Genomic DNA, 21,082 nt, shown 5'->3' with positions numbered 1-21,082 from the left:
TTTTTAATTTTTTTTTTTTAAATTTTTAACCTTTATTTATTTTTGAGACAGAGAGAGACAGAGCATGAATGGGGGAGGGTCAGAGAGAGGGAGATACAGAATCTGAAACAGGCTTCAGGCTCCGAGCTGTCAGCACAGAGCGCGACGCGGGGCTCGAACTCACGGACCGCGAGATCATGACCTGAGCTGAAGTCGGACGCTTAACCGACTGAGCCACCCAGGCGCCCCGTAAATTCTTTTTAATTTTTTAATGTTTATTTTTGAGTGAAAGAAAGAGCATGAGTGGGGGAGGGGCAGAGAGAGGGGAGACAGAATCTGAAGTAGGCTCCCCGCTCTGAGCTGTCAGCACAGGACCCGACCCGACGTGGGGCTCAAACTTATGGACCATGAGATCATGACCTGAGCTAAGTCAGATGCTTAACCGACTGAGCCACCCAGGCACCCCCATTCAAAATTCTTAAAATAGTTTTGTTTTAGGGGCCCCAACGTGGGTCAGTTGGCTAAGTATCTGACTCTTGATTTCGGCTCAGGTCATGATCTAACAGTTCATGAGTTTGAGCTCTGCATTGAATTCTGTGCTGGGTGTGGAGCCTGCTTAAGATTTTCTCCCTTTCCCTTTGTCCCTCCCCGGCTCGTGTGTGTGCACACTCTCATATGTGCTAGCTCTGTCTCAGAGGGAAAAAAAAAATTGCTTCAAAACTAAACCCTTTAAAAGAATGCACGTGGTATTTCTGGGAGGCCTGTTTGATGGTTTTGAAAAGACAAGTCCCAAAGAAAAGGTCCGGAATCATTCACATAGGACATTCATATGTCCTATGTGAATGGACTAAGACCTAACTTCTCAAAGCAACTCTTTGAAATGGACAGCACTTTATTCACTGCACTGAGTCAGAACTTAAAAACAACCATCATTGTTTATAGTGATGCACACACTAGTGCATTAAAATTAGTCGTACATACAAGGTCCTTGAGAGAAAGGGTGATGACTTTATTTTTTTGGTATAATGTATAGGGGCACTTTGAGTACTGGGTTCAGGCTTTATTGAATTAACTTGAAATTAGAAAGATAGAGGCAACAAGGAAACTATTTCTCCGCCGAGGAAATTAGTGCAGGTGTTCTGCCTATTTCCCAGCCTGAGTTGGGAGTTTCTTTGGATTTTTGGGAGCCAGCAGGAGTAGAAAAGCAACAAAGATTTGGCATTTCAGTGGACCAGATGATTGACAATTAGGACACACCTGTCCAGGTGGACTTGATTGTATTTTTTTCTTGGTAGCTTCTCAGCTATTGTGTGACTTCCTGGAATTATACACTTCTCTGCTCAAGCAAGACAATGATCAGGTATTCTACTTAAAAAAAATAACCTGATACACTCTTGTGCTCAAAGGAGTGAGTACAGACTGTCACAGGGACATGAATTTGGCCAAAAAGTTAATGAACATAAAATATGAAGCCCTGAGAAAATGAAGGGGTGAGAATGACCTGCTCCCCTCTATCTTCTTTCCGGTGTGTTTTTTAAATCTCTTATGAGGGGATGTAAGGCCTTTCTCCAGCTGCCACTGGCTTTGCCAATTCATTCCTTCATGCCACACCAATAAACATGTACAAACTCTTCCAATTCTCGAGGGGTGGAAAATGAGATAGGTGTGAAGTCTACTTCAGCAGAAGGCTTTCTTTTTCACAAATTAGAAATTCCGCCACACATATTCCTCTTCCTCCAGATAACTGGCAAGGGGATCATCAGAATGAGCTATTGCAAAGCGCTACCCTCGTCTTCACAGTTCCGGTGTGATGGGGCCCCAGACCAGAATTGCAAAATAGTTAAGAGAATCTTGGAATATAAAACATGGTACAGAACACCAAAGAAGATTTCATCTTATTTATAGAAAGGTGGTTGATAGGGGAGGGGACAACAGAAGAGAGTGGCTTGAGATCATCATTAATCATTTTGTAAGTACCAACAAAGTGAAAACATCCTTCCAGAATTCACTGCAAGTGACACTGAATCCTTCTCCTAAGCAAATATGCGATGAGTTGATAAAAAAGAGAAGGTCCTGAACTCTTGACTACAGATATAATACAGTGAATATAGAAAATCAAAAACATGCTTTCTATCTGACTCAAAATAAAGGTGCACTTAAACTTGTAAAAGACAACATTTTTATTTGAATGATATGACAGAACTGTCACAGGAGTGTTACCTGCTATAAAGAAAGCCTAAGAATTATTACCTTTATTAGACCAGTGACACTGAGATTTAGCCATACATTTCTAACTTCTGTCCCTCTACAGAGACAATTTTCTTTTCTTAAATAAACTGTCATGCTAGTGTTAATATATTGTTGGCTCTCTCATGCTCTGAGAATACTGCTGATATAAAACATGTATATGTTAGATTGGTAATAGTATCTTTAGTGTAGCTGAGTAGAACAAATGTGTTTCCCTCATGGCTGTGCTAATGTGATAAAGGAAAATTGGCTGTTCATCAGCTTTTGGCTGGGTAAAGACAGTAGAGATGGAACCACATTCTTTTTTATGCATTAATACCATCGAGAACTTTTCACTAGTTATATTTCATGTGCCTGCATGTTGCGCAAAGATGTTGTAAAACATGAGATAATGCTACAAATAACAAAGTAGAAAAGCCTGTATCTTTTATAATGATAACAGTCAAACACCAAATGACAGTAACAGGCTGTAAAAAATGGGCTGCAAAAAAAATGCAGCCCTACTACCCAGAAGAGAGGTATATATGCAGGCCCACAAGGAGTTGGCGTGTGTTTTTAGTTCTTTATGTCAAGGCTATGTTTTATAATTAAGTAAAATGTAACATGGGGTCAGTGGAGTTAAGGAAGTACCTGGTTTTTAATAAAAGCAGATTAAATAGTATGGAGAAAAGCCATGTTGAATAACTTTGTGAAGAATTACTGTTCCCAAGTAATTATGTTGTTAACTGTCAGGGTGGGTTGATTGGTTGGTTTGTTTGGAGAGAGAGGGCTGTTGAAAACAGTTCTTAAGACAGTCACTCATATAACATTCTAAAGATGTTGGGGAATGGTTATTTTCATCAATTGTGAGGAAGTCTTAATAGGACAGCATTTGAATGCTATGATTGGATATATTTTTAATTAAAATGTTAGCATCTAACCTTTCACCTGCAAGATGACATATTTCTCTTTCTCTCTCCTTCTGCTACCCCCACCCCCATCCTCGTGTTTAGTTTGCCATTTCAGCTCCTTTGCTAGAGCACCAATGATTCCTTTTACATTCAAGTTAAAAGCACTTGAACAGAACTGTTTGTAGAGGCTAACATTGATGTCAAATGGCTGATCATTTTATTCAGAAATACGTGCAATCATTGACAGTTTTGTATAAATCCCATCCATGAAGTTGTCTGCAGAACGGTTTGAGTTGGCTCTTCAGGGGTCACTGCACAGAAACAAAATTTCATAACTTCATCATTTTACAATTAGGATATAATTGAGGGGTCATCTAGCCACAACCCAGGAACAAATCTGGTTGGTCAAATGTTTTTATAAAGTTTCACTGGAACACATCCATGCTAACTCACATATGTACTGTCTCTGGCTGCTTTCCTATTACAATAGCAGAGTTGAGCAGTTGTGACCTGGACCACTTGGAACACAAAATCAAATCACTTGGTTTGCAAATAGACAATATTTATCCTCTGACTGTTTACAGAAAAAGTTTGTTGATTCCTGATGGTAGAGGGTTGGTAAGTTGTCTGAATAATTAGGCTAGAATATTCTTGTCAAATTTTTATATTCTGTATTGGGGAAGTACGGCTGAAAATCATCAACTATGGTACCAATACTTATACAGGAAATGTTTACAGGAAGTATTTTGTATTAGCAACTTAAATTCTATCCACAGGTTATACATTTTTGGCATACTTAGTTTTGAATATTTCTACCTTTTGTATTGAATTCTGTTTTTGCCAATTATTGTTATAACAAATTTAACTAGTATATAAAGAAATAGCATATTCTCAAAAAATTATGAAGGCATAGCAGTCAGTGCTGCTAAATACATGGGACGAAAAATTATGTATATCTCTAAATACCATGGTACAAATCACAGCACAAAACTATAATATGTAGGTTCATATCTAGATCTATAAACATACAGATATATCAATGAGCCATTAAGATAAATTGTTTTCAGTCTTTCCAACTGAAGAAAGTAGTGAAGTATGAAATTGACTTGAGAAAGACTACTGAAATGTAGTTATGATAAAATGCAAGGTTATGTAATTAAAATAATAATGGTGATAATTTCTTGCAGGTGCATCAGACAAAAATCAGTTTCTTCATCAATGGTTTGGAGGAAGATAATACGGCATTTGATGCAAGGACTCTAAGTGGTTCAATTATAGATTTTGCCTCTGGTACTACACAAATAGGACAGAGTTTAAATGGTAAGATTCTGACTTCAGAAAATTACTTATTTTGTCTAATTACCCGATTGCTCAAGAAAGTGTCAAAAACAATTGTTTTAAATATCTAGGTGTATGTGTTTCCTAGCACTACTGCAACAAATGAGCAGAACTGGGTAGGAGCTTAATAAAGCAGACATTTATCCTCCTCTTACAGTTCTAGAGCCCATAAGTCTGAAATCAAGGGTTCGCAGGGTTGGTTTTCTCTGGAGGTTCTGATTGGTTCTATGCCTCTCTTTCTCTTGGCTTCCAGTAGTCCTCAGCGTTCCTTGGCTTGTGGCTGCACAGCCCCCTTAGTCTCCAGGTTCACATGACCCTCTCGTCTGTGTTCTGTTCCCTTCTCTTCTCTTCTAAGAGAGCTTGTGGTTAGATGTAGGGCCCACCCTGATCCTATATGCCTTCCTCTCCAGATCCTTAATTACATATGCAAAGACCCTATTTCCAAATATGGTCACAGTCACAGATTCCAGGGGGACGCACCTTTTGGAGGGCACTTTTCAACCCACTATACTAGAGGAACTTTAAAATTAAGATGTACCTATTATGATCAAGTTTATTTCTTTTTTCTTTTTCTTTTAAATGTTTATTTATTTTGAGAGAGAGAGCGCACATGCAAGCATGAGCAGGGGAAGAGCAGAGAGACGGGGAGAGAGAATCCCAAGCAGGCTCTGCGCTGTTAGTGGAGAGCCTGACATGGGGCTTGATCTCAGGAAACCATGAGATCATGATTTGAGCCCAGATCAAGAGTCAGAAGCTTAACCAACTGAGCCACCCTGGTGCCCCTGATCAATATTTACATAAGAACAATATGTGATAAACTATATTTTCTCAATCTTTTTTTTTTTGTTTGGATTTTAAAGTAGGGTTTAGAATATTAAATAGAAGCTGAAATTTAATATTCAACACTAATAGCTAGATTTATGGTATTCATATCTTCCCATCCTAAAACAGGCCATAGAGGTTTAAAAGAATATATACTGAATGCTGAAAACAGAACCCAGAAATTGAATTTAGGATTAACTTGAAATAATTAGCACAATGGTTTATAAATTGCCTACACTTTAAAAATGGAACAATTATTTTATATTACTAAATAATGAATACTCATTATAAGAAAATCCAAACAATACAGAACTCTCTGAAATAGAAAATATTTCAGTTTTCTACCCTCATAGATACAGTTAACTTTTTTATACCCTTCCAGAACTTTAGTACATATAGCTGGAGATATGGTTATAAAAATAATTTTCTAAAAATGAAATTATAATACATATGCTTTCTCTGAGGCCTCTAAAAATAAATACTTCCTCTCCAAATGTTATGGACAACATTCTATGTTAATATTCCTTCTCATTTAAAATGGCTGCATTATGCCCAGTTGTATAGCTGTAACAAAAACTTTTAAAACAAACTCCTAATAATGAGCATTTAGATTATTCCTAATATTTTGAGATTATTAGCAGTTATTTACTAGAAATCGTGATACATGCCTGTATTTCTATATCTCTGTTTCTAGATCTCTATTATACACACACACATGTATACACCTACATACGCATTTGAGCAACCGTCTGATTGCATAGTTCCTTAAGACTTTACACTTTGGTGTTGGTCTGCTTGAGTTCAAGTCCCAACTGCCCACTTACTAGCTACGTGACCTGGAACAACTTTTAAATGACTCTAAACTGTAGTTAGCCCAAATTTATTTAATTTATGTACTTTTTAAGTTTGTATTTTAATTCCAGTTAGTTAATGCACAGTGTAATATTACTTTCAGGTGTAGAATGTAGTGATTCAATACCCAGTGCTCATCACAACAAGTGCACTCCTTAATCCTCATCACCTATTTAACCCATACCCTACCCCCACCCCTCTGGTAACCATCAGCTTGTTCTCTATAATTCAGAGTCTGTTTCTTGATTTGTCTCTGTCTCTTATTATTATTATTATTTTTTTTTACCTTAGCTTGTTTGTTTCTTAAATTTCACGTATGAGTTAAATTGTTTATTTATCTTTTTCTAACTGACTGACTTTTGCTTCAATTTCTACTCTCTAGTTCCATCCTTGTCATTGCAAATGGCAAGATTTCATTCCTTTTTATGGCTGAATAATATTCCTGTGTGTGTGTGTGTGTGTGTGTGTGTGTGTGTATGTATATTACATGTTATATTTTCTTTATCCCTTGATCAACCAATGGACCAGTGGACACTAGGGCTACTTCCAAATATTGGCTATTATAAATAATGCCGCTATAAACATAGGGGTGTGTGTATCCTTTCGAATTAGTGTTCTTATATTCTTTTAGTTACTCTAAATTTGAAATGATGATGATGACATTACAGTCTCATTATGAAGATCAAATGAGACTATGTATGAAAAACATTATTGTTTTTCCAGAATCTGGCACATTGTAGTTGCTGAAAACTTAATGGCATTCTTTGATCAACAGAAGTTCTTAATTTTAATGAAGTCTAATTTACTAATTTTTCTTTTATACTTAATATTTTTATGTCCTATTGAGGAAATCTTTGCACACCCTGATATCATGGAGATATTATTTTTACATTTTATCTGAAAATGTTATTATTTTACCTCTCAAATTTAGGTCTGTTTTCTATATGACTTTATTTTGGGTATGTTATGAGGTAGGGGGGTCAAGATTCATTTTTTATTTCTCACTTGAACATCACCAGAACCATTTTCATTAAACAGATCATTTCTTCGCTCCCCTGCAGCGAGTGGTAACTGTCACAAATCACATACCTGCATATGTGAAGATGGTTTGCTCCTGAGCTCTCTCTTTTGGTCCAATGATTTGTTTGCCTGTATTTGAGTCAAAACATTTAGTTTTCATAGTTGTCATTTCGTAAAAGTCTTAAAATCTGAAAGTATTTACTTTTCCAACTTTTTTTTCCTTTCAATATTGTCTTGTCTATTTATATGAATTTTAGAGGCAGTTTTGCAATTTTCACAAAATTCTGGGATTTAAATCATAAACTCAATTTCGGGAAAATGCGTATCTATATGATATCAGATCTTCTAATCCACAAACAAAATGTATTTCTTAATTTCTCTTAAAAATGTTGTTTGTTTATTTATTTACTTATTTATTTATTTATCTATTTATTTATTATCTTGAGAGAGAGGGAGGGAGGGAGAGGATCCCAAGCAGGCTTTGTGCCACCAGTGCTGAGCCTGACCTCATGAATCACGAGATCATGACCTGAGCCAAGGTCAAGAGTTGAGTCTGACATTTAACCAACTGAGCTACCCAGGCACCCCAATGTTGTTAGTTTTCTGTCCAGAAGTTTCACTCATTTGTAAGACTTAGTTCTATGTATTTTTTGGTTCTTTTTTCACCAGTTATACTTACTATTGTTTCTGAACTTCATTTTCTAGTTTTGTTTTTATTCTATAAAAATATGATCAATTTTTTTTTTCTTTTTTTTTTTTTATTTTTTAATATATGAAATTTACTGTCAAATTGGTTTCCATACAACACCCAGTGCTCATCCCAAAAGGTGCCCTCCTCAATACCCATCACCCACCCTGCCCTCCCTCCCACCCTGCCCTCCCTCCTACCCCCCATCAACCCTCAGTTTGTTCTCAGTTTTTAACAGTCTCTAATGCTTTGGCTCTCTCCCACTCTAACCTCTTTTTTTTTTTTTTTTTTTCCTTCCCCTCCCCCATGGGTTTCTGTTATGTTTCTCAGGATCCACATAAGAGTGAAACCATATGGTACGATCAATTTTTATATTGACCTCAATTAAGTCCAGTGAATTTGCTAAATTTTAATTCTAATAGTGATACAATCCTGCCAGTTGCGTATAGTAGATATAGTATAGCAGAGAGAGAGAGGGACCCAGTGCAAGTGAGGGAGGGGCAGAGAGAGAGGGAGACAGAATCCAAAGCAGGCTCCAGGCTCTGAGCTATCAGCACAGAGCCCGATGCGGGGCTTGAACCCATGAACCTCAAGATCATGACCTGAGCTGAAGCTGGACGCTCAACTGACTGAGCCACCCAGGTGCCCCAGATGTATATTTTTGATACTCAAAATAAATTCTAAAGCTGTGTGGTTAAATTTCCTAGCTCTGGTGTCAAAAAACTTAGAATTGAATCCAATCCAGTTGTGTGCCTTTGATAAAAATATGTATCCTTTTAAAATCTCAGGTTTTAATCTATTAAAGGATGTTTTCATAAATAATTAATAGGACTGTAATAATAATTATATGGGATCATGTATGTGTAGAATATGTTGCTTATCATATAGTAAATGTTTAATGAGTGGCAGCTATTATTAACCTCTTTGAACACCTATGCTCTTATTGTAAGTAGGGATAACAATGTCTCTCCGTAGAATTGTTGAGAAATCAGAAGACAAAGTGTCTGGACATAACTCTGTTTAATTTGTATATGCTCTTCGATCAAGCTAAGCTTATGTGAAGACTTAATTGAAGGAAACTATATATTTAGAAACTTGGTGTGAGTAATTAGCGTATTGGAGAATTTTATAAAGTACCCTGCATGCAGAATTTCTTAATAAAACATTAAATCTTGTGAGCCTTGTTTCAATATTTAATCCCCATTAGTACTTCTAAAAGTGTTTTATTGCACCAAATGTTGCTCAAAGTATTCGATAGTGCTATAAATTAGTCTGCTATGCACTGTGGGGTTGAAGTGACTTGCTTCTGCTCTTCTTCAGCATGCTAGATGTTGAATGAATGCTTCAAAAGGACACTGTGGACTGAATATGATATTTGTTATTAAGCTGTGTAAAAAGAAATTTAACTTCTGATGAGAAAACATATCATTGGAGGGGCGTCTGGGTGGCTCAGTCAGTTGAGCTCAGGTCATGATCTCATGGTCTGTGAGTTCGAACCCCACGTTGGGCTCTGTGCTGACAGCTCAGAGCCTGGAGCCTGCTTTGGAATCTGTGTCTCCCTCTCTCTCTGCCCCTCCCTGCTCATGCTCTCTCTCTCTCTCTCTCTCTCTCTCAAAAATAAATAAACATTAAAAAAAGAAAAGAAAACATATCATTGGAAAGGGGTTTGTTTCAAATGTTACTTAATTTTTACTACAATTTTCTCCTTAAGATTTGGGCATCAGAGTGCTACAAGGGAAAGGGTATTTTAAAATAATTTTTGTCTTTATTCTATCAATTTATAGGTACAGTTGTACCTACTGTATCTTTTCTCTAATTAGAGATGGCATGTAGACTGGCTCATTACTTCTGCCTAATGAGCCAGGCTCCATGCCACCTCTCTAATCAGAAAAGAGATAGGTACAGAATGTTCCCACGGACTTATTATAAATCATTTTCTTTCTCTCGCTTGCTCCTTTTTTTAATCAAAAAATTAAGTCACTGTCCTCCATACTTTTGTCCATATCCAAGATGGTTTCATTCAGGAGAGGTAATTGTGCAAGAGATTACTGTGAGCTGAATTAGGGGTGCTCTCATGCAGTGCCGGGCCGGCTGTCTGTGCTTTGGAACAGACACTGCCTCAAATACAGGCATATCAAACGAAAGCCCATAGGAGATCTAGATGTCTTTCCTCTCTTTCTCTGGTTGGGCTTAACTTGTTTCCCTGTTTCTGTACCCAGGAAGCAACAACTTTGCACGTGAGTGTTGGCTTGCTACAGAACTTTTTTTTAGTGGGGTCTCATATCTACCATAACTTTCTAGAAAAATATGTTGCCGATCACACTTTTCTTTTGCTGCAGGCCTTGTCTTTGCCTCCCCTAGGAAATTAATCAATGACCACATGAATGCATTTCACTGACCCCTGTATACATATTAATGGAATATCTATACATATAATGTATTGATGCTAATGAGATAACCTGATTTGGTTGAGTTGATTTTTTCATATACAAATAGAAGCACTTTAGACCATCTCTATGAACCAATATGTGTAAGTTCCTTCTTAGAACATTTTCTTCCAGTGCAGGTGTATTTCAATGCCTCTAGTTGGACATAAAACCTGGAGGAGTTACGGTAGCAGACATGTAATTATAAGAAGTCTTTAATATCACTGTGGTAATTAACTACAACGGCCCTCCAAATTTTGGGTTTAAAAACACAAAATTTTGTGAATCAAAACTTTTCGTGGCTACTTCTGAATCGTGGGAATTTCCATGTTACGCATTTATAAGTGTCTAGCACTTTCTTAAGAAATTAACTGGTAATTATAGAATCAATAAAGATTTGCCATTTCTATGTAAAAGTGAATGCACAGGGAGGAAAAAGATAACCATCTAAAGCTAACTCCAATGTCCTTTCCCTTCCATGTGTTCTGCTGTGTGTTGTGTATTAATTCATCTGCTTGTTTTTCATTCTTTAGTTGAAATACTACTTTTAATCTCTGCTGGTGTCCCATGGGTAAATGTGTCTAACCTCACCTGGGTATAGAGGAAAGGAAAGGAAAATATTGAAACATCTGACATTTTTCTTTTGGTTGAGATTATGACAAATTTTTTCTGAGAGAATGTTTTTTGGAATTAGGGTAAAAAAAGAAATAGAAAAGTATAGAAATTGATTAATTAAGACAGGTTAATGGAATGGAAGAAGAGTATAGAAACAAGGCATATATAGGTATAGAGGGGTTTATTTAAAGGTTAAGTTGGTGTTTCAGATTGTCCTAGAGATTTCTTGCAATAAATCAGGACAATTGGCCAACTATGTTACAAAATAAAAAGATAAATTCAATGTATTCCTTCCAACTGTACAAAATAAAAACTGCAGATGAGTTAACATTTAAATGCAAGGTATGTCATCGTGAGGTAGTAGAGGAAAATGAAAGCAAATGTTTCTTAATCCTGGCATATTGAAGACTTTTATTAGCATGATACCATGGCCAGAAACACTATAGGAAAATATTGAAAACATCTGACTAGTAAACTGAGAATTTAAAATTTAAACAATGCTTATCATTTTATGCTTAATTTGGCAAGGAATAAAAAAGAGATGATACTACTGTGGAAAGAGTTTAGGATAATCTGGCAAACTACAATAAGTAAAAATGTGGAGACTATTTAATCCAAGAATTCTACTTCCAGGATGTATCTCAAGAATATAATTAGAGAAAACCTTAAATATGTACTCAAAAGTACTCATTGTAGAATTAAAGTAGCAAATAATTGGAACCAATTAAACATTTCAAAAGGGAATTAAGTAAAGTTGAAATTATACTTAAATTGGAAAAATATGCAAAACTAAGAGAAAGGAAGTATGTTTATTTGTAGAGACAGAGGAGTAGGTTCGTGATGTGTTAGTACAAGAAAAAGCAAGAGTATGTAGTATAATACACTCTGAATTGAACATGGCTTGACAAAACACACATCTACATTGGACATTTAGGTTATTGGACATACAAATTACTATTGCTGTAATAATTAGTACCTAAGAAACAAGGCATGAGATTTATAATAAGAAAGAATTGGGTTTGAATCCCAGCTCTACTTCTTAAAAGTCAGGTGATTTTGGCAAAGAATTACACTTCTTGGGGCACCTGGGTGGCTCAGTCGGTTGAACGTCCATCTTCAGCTCAGGTCATGATCTCACGGTTGGTGGGTTTGAGCCCCATGTTCGACTCTGTGCTGACAGTTCAGAGCCTGAAGCCTGCTTAGGATTCTGTGTGTCTCTCTCTCTCTCTCTCTCTCTCTCTCTCTCTCTCTCTCTCTCTCTCTCCCCCTCCCCCACTCGTGCTGTCTCTCTCTCTCTCTCTCTCAAAAATAAAAGAACATTAAAAAAAATAAAAAAAAAAGAATTTTACTTCTCAATCCAATTTCCTGATTTGTTTTCCTAATTTTTCTAATTTGTCATGTGTGTACATACTTTTCAAGGTACTTGTAAAACTTACAAATAATATGGACCTGGTTAATGAAAGGTACTTAATCAAATTTTGCCATGTTAAAGCTTATTGATTTTGTGAAACTTAAGTATTTTTAAATGATGGTCATAAACTGTATCAATTTTTTTGGCTCAGAGTCAAAATTTTCCTGGGGTGAGGAGGGAAGAATGTTAAATTTTGAGTAATGATGTGCTAGATGTTTGAAAGTACTTTGTGTAGGTAAACCCCGTGAAATAATTTCTTTTTCTCTTTAAAGATTAACCCTTTCTGGTATGTGTCATTGTTTCCTGAAACTCCTGTATTCCATCTGGTGTTAAACTTATCTTCAGCCTGAAGTGCTTCCTTTTCCATTGCTTACGATTCAGTCTGTGAGAAACAAACTCAACTTTTAAAAATGTCTTTAATTTATCTCTGTTTTTGAAGGATATTTTCACTGGTTCCATTTACAGGAATTCCAAATTGATAGTTGTTAATGTTTTCCCAACACTTTAAAGAATTATAATTTATTGTCTTCTGCCCTTCATTTTTTTCTGACGAGAAGTCAAGCCGTCATTCATATCAATGTTCGCTTGAATGTGGTAGGTTGTTTTTCCCTTGCTGCTTTTAAGGTTTTCTCTTGGATGTTAACAGTTGAACTAAGTAGTGCCTATGTGTAGTTTTTACTATGTTTACCCTGGTTGAGGTTTGATCAGACTCTTGGATGTGTGAAGTGATGTTTTCATTACTTTCAGATGTTCTTGATAACCATCTCTTAAAAATTTTCTTTCTTCTTTTTCTCTAGGACTTCAGTTACAATTATTTTAGAGCACTGGATATCATCCCACAGATCCTGAGCATTTTTTCCCCATACTCTTTTCTTTTGGTGTTTCTCTTCGCATATTTTCCATGGACCTGCCTTGAAATGCACTGATCATTTTCTCTGTTTTATTTAGGCTGCTGTTAAGCTTATGTAGAAAAGTCTTCATTCTTAATCTCATACTTTTCATTTCCAGCATTCCTATTTGGCTACTTTTTGGTAGATGCGATCTCTCTACTCAGATTTCCCCCATCCATTCGCACATATTGTCAGTCACCACTTCCACTAGATCTTTTAGTATTTTTGTCTTAGGTATTTTCATATCCTTATTTAATAACTAATGTCTGGGCCATATCTGCATCACCTCCTATTAATGGTTTCCTGTCTTTACAATGGGCCACATTTTCTTCTTCATGTGTCTATAAATATTGTGTACTAGACATTGTATATAGGTTTGGAAAGACAGAAATGAATAATATTTACCTCTAGAGGAAAGAGCACTCTATCAGGCTGAGAGAGAGAGAGAGAGAGAGAGAGAGAGCGAGCGTTGGGGGGTTGTTGAGGAAAGTGAGTAGGAGAAGAATAAAGTCAAACTGATTTGAAGTTGAAGTTGATCTGGATGTGGGCTTTATTACAGTTTCAATGTTATGTCATTTACCACTGGTTTCAGATGTTTGAGGATAGAATCGGGCTGGGTGCAGACTCACTGTGTGCTTGGGCCCTTTGGAATTCTAAGCTGTTGTTCCAGGGTACTATGGCTGACTCTCCCACCTCTTGCTTCTCTGTTAGGGAGACCAGCAGTCCTGGGTCTCATCTCTCCTATGAAAGGCTTGTACCTTTGTAGAATTTAATTTGTTTAGATTTCTTTGTGTCCTCTACTTTCTCAGGGGTTAAAAATGATTTCATAGTTTTCCTGGCATAATTTGGTTGTTGGGTTGATAGTAAAGTGATGGTCTCTTGCATCTGTCCATGTCTTAATCCGAAGATGAAGTCCAACCATTATTGTAACATCTAATCTGTGCCTCTTTTCTTTCTTTGTCCAACTCTCCACTTTAACTCTGCTGTCTGCTAGGCTGTCTCAGCGATGGCCAGTCTCTGGCTGTCTGGACCTAGAAGGATTATTATTTGGCCTCAAGGATTATTTTTGTGGAATTTAGGCATTCACCTTGTAGTTATCTCTTATAACCTTTTCTGGAGTAATTTTTGGCCTTTTGGGATCCTAACTGTACCTCTGGCTTTTTAAACTTTTAACGTGTTTTTTTTGTTTTTTATTTATTTTGGTTTGCCCGAAATCTATTCACTGCCAGTATTTGAAGCTGAAAGGTAGTGACAATTCCTCACTTTTTTTTTATTGTTACTTTTCATGTCTGTGCCTCCTAGAGCTCCCTTTGTCCAGAAGCAGTATTTTAATCAGTTTGTATAGCATATAAATATTGTGCATTTCCTTTTTCTGTCAGATATGCTAATATTTATCAACTTGCACCCTCTGGTGCCCTGAATCCAGCCATTCTTCAACACCTCTGGGATGTTTAATCAATTTACTGAAACAACTTTCCCCTGTCTCTCACTCCCTTGTTGTGTTCTGTCCCTTCTTATTGAGCTTAAGTATCATGGTCAAATATTAGAATCACTTCCTTGCACACACCTTGACTCCTTTGCTTTTTATTTTTCCTCACTTGCTAGTATTACCATGGCAACACCCTGTATTGGTTAAATAGACCCAATCAGGATGACTTGTGCCACCTAACATTTATGACCATAAACCTCCTATGTGCCCATGATGCTGCCCTAGGTTCATTCCATATTTCCCTTATGCATTCACGTTCTGCCTTTGGGTAACTGTGTACACGTTTTTTCTGTCCTTAAATTTACTTCTTATCCTGACCCTCCGCTGATGATAATACCTTCCAGTTCACAAGGAAATTAAAACAAGTAATAAAATAACTACTATAAATTCCCACTGCTGTATTTATCCACCTCTGTCATATAATCTAGATCTTATCAAGGTAATTTTCACAGCATTTTTCCCCATTTGCTCCTGTATCGTGTTTTCTAGTGTTTTGGAACTTCTCTAGTATTAATGGAACATGTCAAGGACATACAGATATGGTATGATTCTTCCATTAAATTTTTTTCTTAACTCCCACATCCTCCACCAGAGTAAGTGTTTTGTTTTGTTTCTTTGTTCCTCTTTTTAAGCAAAACTTCCTCCTTGTTTTGTCAGTGATAGCACTCTTTCTTTTCCAGTTCTACTGTCTACAGTCAGGCTTTAGCTCACCACAACATTTAAATTATACTTGTCAAATCTCTGCTGACCTTCACGTCATAAATCTGATAGTTAATTTCACATCTTTATCCTATTTGACCCATCAACATCACTGAAAAGAGTTGAGATCATTCCTTCCTTGTTATACTTTCTTCACTTGGTGTCTAAGACCACATTATCTCCCGGTTTCTCCCTGAATTTCTAGTTGCTGTGTCTCAATTTGATTTCCTGGTTCCTGTTTATCCACTTGGCTTTCTTAACATTGGTACTGTAGGACTCACACCTCGGTTCTGTTTCCATGTCTGTAGACATGCACTCCCTTAAACATCACCTCCCGCTTCAAAGTTTTAAATACCATCTAAGTGGCTTAAATTCTAAATCGAAATCTATCTTCCTTCCTCGTTCCCCCAGCCTCTTTCCTAAATTCCAGAATGTTACCTCAGACTATCTAAAATCTCCATTTGGATGCTTAATTTATATCTCATTTTTTCCCCAAACTGAACTTTGGATGTTTTAGACCTCTTACTTTGATACACATACTATTTCTTCTATAATCCTCCCCATTTCAGGTACGTGCAGTTTCATTTTCCACTATTTCAGAACGAAAGATTGGAGTCCTTGCCAGTTCTTCTCACATTTGACATATGTATCAGAAGAGTCCTGTTGATGTTACCTTCAAATTATGTCCAGATTTTGATTCCAACTCACACTTGCTCTAGAGCTACCTCAGTCCAGGGCATGGTTGCTGCTCTTGCGTGGATTAATGCAAAGTCTTTTAACTGCCTCCACCCTGCCATCCACTTTTTTCTCAACACAATAGCCAGGATTGTTCTGTTACTCATGAGGCAGATCATGTTCCTTCTGTGTTCAAAATGCTTTATTATTTTCCTACCTCACTAGAGTGAAAGCCACCATTTTTACGATGGCCTATAAGACCTACATGATCTGACTACAGTTACTTCTCCGGCGTTACTATTGCTACCATTTCTTTTTCTCACTTTGTTTCACCCAAACTGGCCTTTTTGCTGTTGTTTGAATATGTGAAGCCCACTTCTGTCTTAGGGTCTTTTCCGTATTCACTGTTCCTTTAGACTGGAAGTCTATACCTCCAGATTTCCATAGTGCTGACTCCCTCTCTTTGGGTCTGCTCAAATATTGCCTTCTTAATGAAATCTTCCCTACAACCCTCCAGTTCCCCACGTTTTGCCCCTCATTATGCTGCTTTTTTTTTCTCTTCATGGAACTTACCATTTTAACTTAGTATATGAGTTACTTAGTATTTTTATTGTATACATACGTTTCCCTTCTAGAATATAAATTCTGTGATTTTTTTGTTTGTTTACATTGTCCTCTGATGTATCCCTAGAGCCTGGAAGATTGCCTGCCACATGATAGCTATTCAATAAATATTTGCTGTTTGCTCAACAAGTGGATGAAGTGAGAGGATCTGAAGGGTAGAGTATATGGATATAGCTAAAATTAGTTTGTCAGCCTCACCTCTCTGGAAGTGTTCCAGATGTGATTTCTAATGGACTTGCTCTGTGAGAATGGAAAATGTTACAAAGAAGTAGTTGAGCAGATACTGGTGATTAAAGGAGAAGAAGAAGTCAAAGGTATATCATAAAGAGAAATAGGGATGTTGGGATTTTGTGTGTATATGTGTGCATATATGAGGTGGAGAGGAGAGCGGAGAAGAAGAAAAGGAGAGAAAGGTTAATGCAGGGGAGGAACTGAGGGAAAGGAGAGTGGGCTTAAGGGAATTAATGTTGATTATTTGAGATAGAAATGGAATAGCCAAGTAGAAATGGCAAAAGGTCGTTTGAGACAGGAGACTGGATTTGAGGACTGATTTAGGGTTAGTGATATGGAGATAAGAATATTCCTTATAGAGGTTATTTTTGAAGTTCTAGAAGCAGATAAAATTATTGGAGGAGAGAAAACTAGAAAAAAAGAGTATAGAGCTACAGATAGAGGGTTTGGAGATGGGGGTAAAGATTAGAGGCACCCAAGGAGCTTCAGAAGTATCCCAAGGGTTAGGATATTAGAAGACAAATGATGATGACTTCAAGATGTTCTTCAATAATACCAAACACCAGAATACTAAGGAGAAGTAATAAGACTGAAAATCACACCTAGGTTGGCCATCGAGAGTACACTTTCAGTCTAGCGATAGAGAAAAGGGAATGTAGATCACTTAAAATGAGACTAAATGGTAAGGAAAAGGAGACTTTGGGTGTAGATATTGCAGAAAACTGGTTCTGAAAAGAAGAAAAGGAATTGGATGAAATTAGCATAATATAAGGTTCTGTTCTCTGTTCTCTGATTCAATTACTCTTGGCCATTTTGTGGCCATCCTCTGACTCTTCAGGATAACAGCTTTCTTTTCACTGATTTAAATAATGATTCTGGAGGTGAATATTCAAACTTTCCTTCATTCAAGAAATTTTATAATACTGTATGTATTGTACAATTGTATAATAATACCTGTATTAATTGTATATGACTGTACATTAAATGCTTATGTTTTTTATTGTCTGCAATGATAGCTTCATTTGGAGCTTTATTTCCTTCTTATGGTTACATGATAATTGGAGTATATTCTCATTCTTTTCTCTTGATGCCTAAAAACAACAATAACAGTAACAACAAAACCAGAAAACACACTCTAGGTTTTTTTCTTGGCATGAAGCCCTTACCATTTTGAGCACTTAAAAAAAATGAGCAAGATTGACTCTATTCTAGAACCATCATATTTTGAAGTTCTAGATTTTTATGATTTATTTTAAAATTTGTTGTAGAAAAAGTGTTTTCTTTAGTGTCACAATGAAGTAAATAGAAATCAGGTAATTAACCTATCTCTTCATGCATACCTTTAATTTCAATTTGAATTCCTGATAGAAATGATGAAAGGCAATTAGCTAAGTCTTTGTTAAAAGGAGATATATTAGCTTTTATTTTACTGCATTGAGATTTTGTTCTTTACATGTGAAACTATTAATGGTATTGTCAAAATGCTCAGTCTTTAAGCTCTGTTATTTTAAAAAATGAGGATTCTGTTTGATATCATGTTAGATATTATTTCCAAAAAGAAATTCAGTAATTATCTTTAATTCTTTTAACCTATGGGTAGATGTCTCTAAAACTACCTATGCTAATTATCATACTTCTATTTCTAAAACTTTTGGTTCACAAGGGACAGATCTAATCTTACTAACTTCACATTGTTATTACTATTTATTTGACTTTAACATTTATAGCAACATCTAACCTTCTAAAATAATTTAGAAATACCCCCACTTTCTTTATGTCAGTGATTTCCCAGGCAATGGACATGTGAAATTGAAATTTCAAAATGTATTTAAGCAATTTTTAAAGATTCTTAAAGATCTCCTTTCCTGTTACGCATTTACATTTATCATTCTCATGTATATTTGTATGATTTTGTTATAAGGTTGACTCATATAAAATTGCCATTTTTTACATTAAAAATGGCCAAATATTGGCTATTTCAGATGGCTAAACCTAATATATAGGTAAGTATCCTTAAATAACATAATATATGCTATTATCTTCATGTTAAAATGTACAGAATGGTTTCTTAGTGTATTTTCAACTTGGTGCTTGCACAAAAATGGGGAATTATTTGAGATCTGGTTCATTCCTTGTAGTTGTGTTATTCATATCCCATTATATGAACAAAAGCATTTATTTGTTCCCAAGTTGAGAATTAGTTTTATCTCATTTTATAATTTATAAAATTCTATAATTTTAAATGTCTCCTTGGACACATTCATCTTTCTTCTCTTCTATTCTGTAAAATGGATATTATTCTTGTTTAATTGCCCTAGCTGGTATGCCCAGAACACTGTTGAATAGAAGGGGCAAGAGTGGACATTAGTGTCTTGTTCCTGATTGCAGGGGGAAAACATTTAGTTTCTCACCACAAAGTGTAATGCTAACTGTAGGTTTTTATACATGTTCTTTATCCAATGAGGAATGCCGGAGTCCAGCTCCAGCAGGTCCAGGGGTTCCCGAAGGATGAACAGCATCAGCGAAAAAGTGAAAATAAAATAAAACAAAAATAAAATGGACACAGACAACAACGGTGTGTTAGACTGGCCACTTTATTGTAGCAAGCGTGGCATTATATTTGTTAGCAAATTCCTGGTAGCGTGCATTATCTATGTTTCTCGGCATTACCTAATTCTAAAAATGTTCCTTTGTGTGATCACCCATAAAGGAACAACATAGTTATTTTCTAGTAACATTCCCTCCTACCCTTTCAAGGTCATCTAGTTCTCAACACCTCAAGTGGAATGTTTTACAAGGACGTGACTTCTTAATTGTTCCTTTGTGCCGTCTGTGGTACAAGGGACAAGAGTATTCGCTTTGGTCTGGGGTGCCGGGAGGGAGCCAAGAGGGCCCTGGGAGCCCACGCCTTACGTGCTCCCAGAGAGACAATGTATACCTAGGAACTAATGAACCTTTCTGTACCTTAATCCACCAGGTACAGTTATCATCTGGAATGCCTCCTGGGGGCCAAGTGGGCCTAGGGGTTGGAGTAACTTGTATCCATAGATACATTCCTTTGTTGCCAGAGTGGGGATTTCAAACCCATTTGTCCCCCTCCTTGGCTGGGAAATATATGGGGCTATCCTCCCTTTAGGTAGAGGAGTGTTTATAGGGGGCGGCAAGGGCTGGATGTAGGGCCGCGTAATTTCCTGTGGACTCTTATTTCTTTCCCCAATGGTTCTATTCCCGGGGGGCCCGTTGTGGGCAATTCCCCAACTGGCAATTCCCCAGGTACTTTCATTGATGGGGGGCTGCCCTGACCAACGCCAAGGCCAAATTACATAAAAGCAGGAGTACAAGAAGCTTCACTGTCGGTGGGCCGCCATGCCGCCCCTGTCGGTCCACTGCCCGGGCCCTGCCATCAGGCTGGTTGGATAGCTCGGCTTCCAGCAGAGGAACTTCCCTTCTTTCATAGCTTGTTTTTATAATGAAATAGGTTTGGAATTTGGCAAGTGCCTTTCCTGAATCTATGAAGATGATCATTTGTTTTTTATCCTTTATTCTATCAATATTATGCATTATTCAATATTCACATATTGGACCAGTCTCGTATCTCTGGGATAAATCTCAGTTGCTTATGGTATATAATCTTTTTATTTGTGGTGTTTGATTTAGTTTACTAGTGTTCTGTTGAAGATTTTGCCTCTATATTCATAAAACATTAATCTGTAACTTTCTTATGATGTCTTTATTGGTTTTGGTATCAGGATGAGATGATTCTATGAATTTATGAATTCTGATTCAGTCTATGAATGAGTTGAGAAGTGTTTCTTCCTCTTCTATTTCTTTTGGAAGAACTTGTGAGGGATTGGAGTTATTCCTTGTTTAAATGTTTAGAAGAATCCACCAGTTGAAGGCATGTGGTCCTGGATTTTCTTTGTGTGTAGTTGTTTTTATTACTAATTTATTCTCTTTGCTTATTAAAACTACTCAGAATGCCTATTTCTTCTTGAGTCAGTTTCAGTAGTTTGTACCTTTTGTGGAATTTGTTCATCTTATCAAGATGATCTAATCGTTAGTAAACAGTCTACAGAATTATCTTACAATCTTTCATGTCTGTAAGATCATTTGTAATGTTCCTTCTTTCATTCCTGATTTGACTTTTCTGTCCTTTGTTTTGTCAGTCGAGCTAAATGTTTGTCAG

At 36.6% G+C, this 21,082-nt stretch overlaps 1 protein-coding gene across 1 annotated transcript in view; it reads left to right on the top strand.

The window, feature by feature from the left end:
- The window catches only part of USH2A (usherin), a 743,753-nt gene that overhangs the window by 60,539 nt on the left and 662,132 nt on the right, over nucleotides 1-21,082 (top strand). Inside the window, exon 5 of the mRNA XM_042925179.1 lies at nucleotides 4,304-4,436. Within this exon, the coding sequence (XP_042781113.1) occupies nucleotides 4,304-4,436 (133 nt within the window). The remainder of the gene's footprint in view (nucleotides 1-4,303; nucleotides 4,437-21,082) is intronic.

Source organism: Panthera leo, chromosome F3 (assembly GCF_018350215.1).
Source record: "Panthera leo isolate Ple1 chromosome F3, P.leo_Ple1_pat1.1, whole genome shotgun sequence".
In the NCBI taxonomy this organism is placed as follows: domain Eukaryota; kingdom Metazoa; phylum Chordata; class Mammalia; order Carnivora; family Felidae; genus Panthera; species Panthera leo.
This window is presented reverse-complemented; position numbering and strand designations above follow the sequence as displayed.